Source organism: Arctopsyche grandis, chromosome 7, assembly GCF_051622035.1.
Source record: "Arctopsyche grandis isolate Sample6627 chromosome 7, ASM5162203v2, whole genome shotgun sequence".
Classification (NCBI taxonomy): domain Eukaryota; kingdom Metazoa; phylum Arthropoda; class Insecta; order Trichoptera; family Hydropsychidae; genus Arctopsyche; species Arctopsyche grandis.
The window spans coordinates 30,528,930-30,537,204 of NC_135361.1; the positions used below are offsets into that span (position 1 = coordinate 30,528,930).

An 8,275-nucleotide genomic window follows, 5' to 3' on the forward strand; every position below is an offset into this window, starting at 1 on the left:
ATTACATTTTTATTTTATTTTTATGCAATTCCATATATAAAAATAGTACTATTGTCGAAATTTCATCAAATGTGTTGTAATTTTTTTTTTGAAATTAGAAAATATTGTCGATACGATAATATGTCATATGTATTAAATACTCTTGCTAAAACTTTTCGCAATTTTTTTCCTGAAACTTATTCTTTTAATTAACATATCAGTCTAAGAAAAAAACAAATACAAATCTTAAACATTAAAATAAATACAAAATATTAAGTAAAAAGGCTGTCAGAAGAATATATCTCGATCAACAAGATTCACAATCAAAACGTTAATTAATTAATAATAATTAAAAAAAAAAATCTGAAAAATATCACTTGCTATACATACATACATACAAACTCTCATATAAGCATTTATAAAATGTGTTAAAAAGAGAAGAGAATAATCGAAATATTAAATTAAAGCGGAATCCATGTATAATACAATTTGAAACAATTATTTTAATGTATGCAGGAGATACAGTATCCAACATTTAAATGACGAAATTTAGAATGTAATTTGTAGACGATGATATAAAAATATGTAAAAAACTTTCAACCGTTTATTAGCAAATGCTAAAAATATATAACAATTTAAATATTTAAAAATCATTTTTTTCGAGTCGGATATATAAATATAGTATAAAAGTCAATATATATTACTAGGGATCGAATCAAAGATATCATTTCATTATATATGTATATTAATATAATCATCTTTGCACAAATTTTGAAATACTGATTTCGTCACCGTAAACAATTTTCCTAATTTTTTTATAATTAATAATAATTTAAAAAAAAAGTCCCTAGAAATAACATTGACGTCGCTCAGATCTTTTCAGTGTTTCTTTACAGCTACAGACAAGATTTGATTGGGAATGTTTTGAAATTGCAAGTAATTCAAGAAGACAATAAAAATACATTAAATCCATAAAAAAATTTAAATCAAAAGCACAAAACAGACGAAGAGAAATAGGAATGACGAATAATAATTAACAATGCGTTGAAATTAAAAGTGAACATGTGATTCATACAATACAATATTAATGTATAATAGATTATGAGAACGTTTGTAAAAAAGGAGTATCAAAATATATAAAAAAATGTGGTTTTTCTGAGAGTTACATCATAATAATATATATATATATCACCTTACGTGGCTAAACTTACAAACTCGGCACTCCTAAAATTTGTACAACAAGTTAAATCTAAGCTAAGTGCACTCTAAAATTGCCTAAAATATTAATTTTTCACAGCTCTTATTTTGCTTTGTTATTTTATACAACAAAAATAAAAAAAAGTTATACACATACACACGTGTGTGTGTGTGTGTGTATATATAAATAATAACTACGGCTTAGAGGACTAATCTTGGTCATTTTCTATTTTAATTGAATGTCATACTTCCACTTCGATGTCGCTGGTGCTGTCCTGATGGGACAGACTCGACGACGACGATCTATGGAACGGCATGAGTAGGTTGTGAACGGGCATGAGGAGAGAGTGATGCGCCGACGACAACGGAGACGTCAGGTTCACGCGGTCCGGCAGGTGCGTCGAGTCCGAGTCTTCCGACGTAGGAGACGCCGGCGAGATGTCTTCGTCCATCATTATAGCGGCGGGGAGATCGGGAGACACTTCTTGAAGTTGACTCGTGTAAACTGCCAAAGACGCCAATAACATTCAACATTTTGTACACATGAATATAGTTTCACAACAATAGACTACATCTCAATTACCTTTAATATTCGACGGATTAATATTGCTAGTATCGAAGGTTATAGTTTGATCTAACGACGATATTTCGAACGTCTCCGTATCCATAGCATCCATCGAACTGGTGCGAGACGGCGACGATATCTCCTGTTTAATCGGTATAGACAATTGTATATTATCTAATTGAGGTATGTGGGGGCGGACCTAAAACGAGTGGGCACAATGTATTATTACAATATATGTATTGATTCATTTCAAGTTTTGTTGGACGTTTCGCGGTACCTTTAGACCGTCAGCTCTGTGAGGATTCCGACAGCCTTTGCACTTGCATTCGGTGCACGGTTTACTATCTACGTAGCACGGACACCGTTGTCCGCAGCACGTCAGTTTGCCGGGGGTGGCCGTCGCGTTTCCGCATCGACAGCCTTTTCTCTTATTGCTCGAGTTGCGAGACCGATAAGCGGGCTTCTTGAAATTGTTCTGGTTACCCTGAAATTTTAAAATGCAATAAACAATAAATTTCATTTCAAAACGGAAAAGAAATGATCTATGAGCTATTTTTTTTATATAAGTAAACGGTTCTGTGATAGAATCGGTCAATAACATTGAAAAAAAAATGTATCGAGCATGATTCGGGTAATCCGGGTCATTTATACAGACTGGTTTACACCGGAATTTCTGAATTTATAACCATAGCAGAATTTCCCGATGGAAATCCCTAACTGCCGAGTATTATATGTAGATTGTGAGCATTGCATTTTGAACAACAATGAAGAAGATGGAACTAATTTTGGAAAAATACATTCATTAATAGACTTCTTTTGCTTATGTTATATTGTTGCAAGATATATTAGAGAGTCTAAACACACGTTTACAAAACTCGAAATCCTCGGCAGTAGTTATCTAGGGTTTGTTCCGATTAGCTACAATTTTTATACCCGCTTTCTATTGGATTTCTAAATAATTCTAGTTGAAAATGTTAGTGAAAGTATTTAAAAAAAAGTATCTTTCGTTGAGAAGTACAACTTAGTTATTGTTGAGTTAAATTGCTATTCAAAACATACATACATTCTTTATTTGAAAACTGAAATAAACGAAATCAAAATTATCATAGCAACACACTTGATTAAGTAAGTTTATTGGGATGTAATTTAACCCAATGGAACTGATTTATATAATCAATATGTTGTTATATTTAACTAGTGGTTTTACCCGGCTTTTCTAATATAAACCCGATTAAACATGGCCAATCTAATAGTAAACATTTTATTAAATATATTTGAATATTTTTATCTTATATAAATTTATTTGATTTTTATTAAGTTTGATGTCACGGATTCTACCATTTAAATCTTACATACATACAAAGTCTCTTTCAAAATTATATATTAGACTAATGCTTTTACCTGGTTTTGCTGGGCATTTGTAATATAAACCGTTTAAACACGGCCAATTTAATAAATTTATATTTAAATAGACATATTTTATTTAAATTTTTTTGAATATTCATTAGTTTTTTTTATTACATTTAACGTCACGGATTCTACCACCTAAATACTTTACATACATACAAAGTCTCTTTCGAAATTATATATTAGACTAGTGTTTTTACGTCGGATTCGCTCGGTATTTGTAACATAAACCATTTGTCTAATCTAATAGTAAATATTTTATTAAAGTGAACGTATTCTATTCACGAATTCTATGAACCAACAATAGTTACATACAAAGTCTCTTTCAGAATTATACATATATAAGACTAGTGCAGTGGTTCTTAACCTGGGTTCAATCGAACCCTAGGGGTTTGGTGAATCAGTCTCAGGGGTTCGGCGGAAGTCAAGACACACCTGAATCATATGATTCGAGTGCCAATTAAGAGGGCTGTGCACCCGAAACCTTAATTTTGTTGCCGCTCCTTTCTTCGATATATATATATATTGAGTGAATGCGACAATATATATCAATATATATATTGAGTGAATGTGACAGTTTCGTTTCGACCAGATAATACGTATTTTAAATCGACAAAATCGACGTTTCGTATTCTCATATTTTCTCCTCCAAAACTGGACCAATTTAAAAAAAAAAATCATCATCGGTACGAGAAAGATATTTTCTGTGCAACTATGCGCGTATTTTTTTTTAAATCGACCGTTAAATAAGCACGCTGGACTCTTTTCGTGGGTGTAAAAAAGAGGCAATTTTATAGATGTTTGGTGGCTCCTAGTTCCTATAAAAAATAACTAATCAAAAAAATAAAACGATAGCACCTTGAATTTGCCTCAATTATCTGGTCACCTTTTATTTATCCCATATTAATTGTATTGAGAAAGTTCAACTTAAATTTATTAAATCCTTACGCTACCTTTTTTCTACCTATACCCATTCTACTGTTTCCGACATTTTAAAAATCCTTTCTTTTAACAATCTTTCTGTCAGGCGACGACATACTGATGCTATATTCTTCTTTAAGCTCATAAATGGTTTCCTTGATTGTTCTGATTTACTGAATAAGGTTAATTTCAGAATCCCAGTTCGGTACTCTAGACGCATTGCACTCTTTTCACTTGATCCTTTCAATACTAATTCCCAAAAATATTCTTATCTGCAGCGCGTTTATCGTATGTTTAACGGAGAGCTGAATGAGGTTGATCTATTTGGTATTTCCCTACATCAATTCAGGTCCAACATCAAGAGAATCTTGACCGATTGATTCATTTCTTCTCCTATTCTATTTTTCCAATATTTCCAATATTTTTATACTTTAGTTTAGTTATGAAATGTGCTATTTAATCATATTATTGCTTTCATTCTTTTCCTTTTCATTTGTTTATTTTGTATTTACCTTTTTCATTTGTTTTATATTTGTAAATTTCAATTTCTTCTTATATTCTATTTTATAACCTTTTTCCAATATTTTAATACTATAGTTTAATTATGCAATGTTCTACATATTTTGTCATGTTATAGCCTTTATTCTTTTCTTTTCCATTTGTTTTCCTTATATTTATCTTTTTCATTTTTTTTTATAATTTTTGTAAAAATCTGTAATTGGACTCGGATGTTAAATATATTATTATTTATTATTTGTTTTTTTATACATATTTATGTACATCCCGTTGTCTGTTGATTTTTCTATAAATAATAAAAAAAAAAAATAGATGCATTTCTATGGTGGATAACCATAGCATATTAAAAAATAATTTCTCTAGTGCCATAATTGAGGAAGGGAGAAGTCCAATACGTTTGTATGGACAAGGCGCTGATGTCCAACTCTCTTAAGAAGGATTCCAATTAAGAAGGGTTCGGTGAATGCGCATATGAATCTGGTGGGGTTCAGTACTACCAACAAGGTTAAGAACCACTGGACTAGTAGTGGTTTTACCTGGCTATAATTTGCAACATAAACCGCCTAGCATGGTTAATCTAATAGTAAACATTCATTTGTTTTTGTATTAAATGTATTTGAGCCGAAAAAACAATAATATAACAATAAACTACTTTCTACAATTTCTATGTTTGACTTATTTAATATTAATGCTATACAAGCTAGAGTGATTATTGCAAATTTGTTTTTCGATGATTAATTTTATTGAATATTTACGATTGTGATTATGAATTTTTTTGACGTCTTTTTGTTTATTGTTATATATATTACATTATTTTTATTATTTCATAATTTTTATCATATTATTATCGTTTTGTTATTCTTAGTATTTCGATATTTTTATTATACTGTTATTTCTATTATCATTTTTGTTTCTTATTTTAAATGTTTAAGCTTTTCTTTTTTTACCTATATGCGAAAATTATTAATGGTTTACTTAACCCTTTGGCTGCTACGAGGTTTTTCAATGTCCAAGCGAAAAATGCTAACATTTGTAATTATTTTGAAAAAAAAAAAATATAATATTTTTTTTTACATACTTACTTCGCCGAACACTCGTAATTTTTATAATACTTTATATACATTTTTAAGAAGCAGTCGTGAACTCGTGCTCTCTCTTTCTGTCTTGCTTTTACATGCGTGCGTGCGAAAGAGATACCTACATATATACACTAAATAAGTTTTGACGATTGTTTTCCGAGGCTTTATTCTTTTTAATAATCTATTTTTAGATATCGATGTATCCTTACAACATGCGATATATTCGAAACAGGTAGCGGTCTCTCTCTCTTTCTTTCTTGGTTTTAATTGTGTACGTATGAGCGAGACACACAAGGATGCGAAGTTTCTAATAATCAAATAATTTTTCAACATGTATCATAAACATTTTGTATGAATTTCAGTTGCATTTGATTGATTGCATGAATTCGTGACGTCTCGTGACCTATATAATTGAAAGCGGATTTCTATTGTTTTTTGCCATTTATTTTAACTCTGCAAAATGATATCGGACAGTGAAAGTGATGAAAGCGAAATAATAGCTCCTCGCCGAGGAACTCGACAAATCAGCAGCTCTACTGATTCTGAAAATGAATTTATCGATAATAATCAATTCCCAAGTAATAACTCCTTATATGACATTGACAACGAACCCGAAATTTACTTTGATGATGAACCCGAAATTGAAGAGCTTTTATTTAAAAAATTGATAAATATTTATAAAGCGTGATTGAAAAATAAATATAAATACGTATATAAAAAAAATGTTTCGTGCCACTGATGCGCTGGTGGCTCAAAGAAAGTATTGAAATACGACAATTAATGACGTCAACAACGATCGTCGTAGCAATCTTCGCCGATTTCAAAACAACGATTTATCGTTGTTGTAGCAGTCAAAGGGTTAAAATAATCATATTTTTTTACTATCAATCTATGTAACATAATAAACTGTAAATTTTCCAAATAAATAATAAATAAATAAATATTCAACCATCGTCGTAGAAACTTCAGTTTGTTTCTGAAGCTTCCAACCAAACTTCACAAAGTCTCTCTCGAAATAATATACTAGACGTACAATATAATGGGAGTAAAGCAATTACCAAATTGTCTTTGATAAGGATGGGTTCTCTGGAGGTGAAGTTGGTTTCGTCCTCGTCGGGAGGCTTCCTCTTGAAGGTGAGTTTGTTGCCGGAGCCGGCGTACATGACCGAGTAGGTGGATCCGTTGGGCAGCGGCCGGTGCGGCGCCACCGAGGAGGGGGGCGCAGGCGAGGGGGGCGAAGCCGCCGTCTGCGTGGACGAGTGGCAGAAGGTGGGGGTCGCAGTCGAGGTTGCACTCGCACTCGCACTCGCACTCCCGCTTGCACTCGCGGTCGCACTCGCACTCGCACTCGCACTCGAGGTGTGGGGGGACGGCGGGGACAGCTCGTCGTGGTCGTGATCGTGATCGTGGTCTTCGTCGTCGTCGTCGCGGTCGAGGAGAGCCGCGCCCTCCTGCACCAGCTCGACGAGTGCATCGTCGCGCGGCAGCGAGCGGAATGCGTCCGACGAGCGCACGAACTGGCACAGCTGGCAGTAGGCCGACGAGAGCAGCCGCAGCCGCTGGTCCGAGTGGAACGAGTCTTGGCAGGGAGAGGAGGGGTCCGGGGGGGCGGAGGCGGCCTCGGGGTCGGGGGACGGCTGTCGGGGGAGGGAGGGGGAGGGGTCGGGGGAGAGGGACAGGGACAGCGCGTCGCAAGAGGGGCAGAGGAGGAGCGCGCGCAGGGGAGGCAGCGAGTCTCTGAGCGCGGGGAGGGAGGGCGCGCCGCCGATGGCCCCGCGGCACGCCGCTACGTAGAGGCTCGTGTCGGTCATGCGGCACCCACCCGCACCCACACCCACACCCACACCCGCGCCCCTCAAACTCGCCCCTGCGCCCGTCTCACCGAAGATCGTCACTCTCCAATCGCCACTCGCCCTCACCCTCGCCTCGCCGCCACTCACTGTCACTGACACTGACAGCTCGCGCCGAACGCACTCTCGCCAACCGCGCCGGTACGACTCTAACGCCGACTTCCACGACCAACACCCCCGCTGCGAAATGTTCGCCTTTTTCTTTTATTTGCTCGCTCGATTAACAGGATCTGCTTAATCGGTGACGGTCATAGTCCCTAAGTCCTGAAGCCGTTTTGAAAAAAAATTCAAGATATATATTTTTCTATTTATTTTTAAATTGTAACGCGACGTTCTCCCATCGTCCCATAGGGAAACACTCGCCTTTTATTTCAAGTGGCTGTAGGAATATCGTCATCGAAACATTCGAGAATATTTCGCAATAACAAACCACATTCCTTGCAGAACTCACACACGTAAACAAGCGGAACGAAACCCAGACGACGCACACCTGCAGCCATTATATTAAACTCAAGCGGAACGCCCCTACCAGTCGAGCGGAACCAAAACGGTCGACACGCCGCCGCCATTAACCCATTTGAACCCAGAGCTCGCGTGAAAACACATGTCCCATGTGCCCAGGACTATTTTTTCGTTTATTTTCCAAAATCTTTGAGTTATTTCATGGGAAATATTTTTTATAGGATAGGGATGAATAATTAATTGATTTTTCAACATTTTTAATTTTTTTCAAGGTGGTGTCGTGAACGACCTTTGGGGCT

The 8,275-nt window shown here is 35.6% G+C and overlaps 1 protein-coding gene across 1 annotated transcript; it reads right to left on the reverse strand.

Annotated features, from left to right (window-relative positions):
- Positions 1 to 90: 90 nt before the first annotated feature.
- LOC143914415 (uncharacterized) lies at positions 91 to 7,611 on the reverse strand. Its single transcript, XM_077434629.1, has 4 exons — positions 6,723 to 7,611; positions 2,019 to 2,225; positions 1,760 to 1,940; positions 91 to 1,681 (listed from the first exon to the last, which is right to left on the reverse strand). Exons 1-4 carry the CDS (start codon positions 7,473 to 7,475, stop codon positions 1,419 to 1,421), a joined length of 1,404 nt encoding a protein of 467 aa, XP_077290755.1. The 5' UTR covers positions 7,476 to 7,611; the 3' UTR covers positions 91 to 1,418.
- Between the last annotated feature and the right edge of the window lie 664 nt (positions 7,612 to 8,275).

Bases quoted from the DNA above. Each gene is read 5' to 3' on its own strand.
- LOC143914415 (XM_077434629.1), bottom strand. From the start codon at position 7,475: ATGACCGACACGAGCCTCTACGTAGCGGCGTGCCGCGGGGCCATCGGC. The intron at 2,226-6,722 runs GTAATTGCTTTA...TTAAAATTTCAG, and splicing joins TCCTTATCAAAGACAATTTG to GGTAACCAGAACAATTTCAA. The intron at 1,682-1,759 runs GTAATTGAGATG...CGTCTTTGGCAG, and splicing joins TAATCCGTCGAATATTAAAG to TTTACACGAGTCAACTTCAA.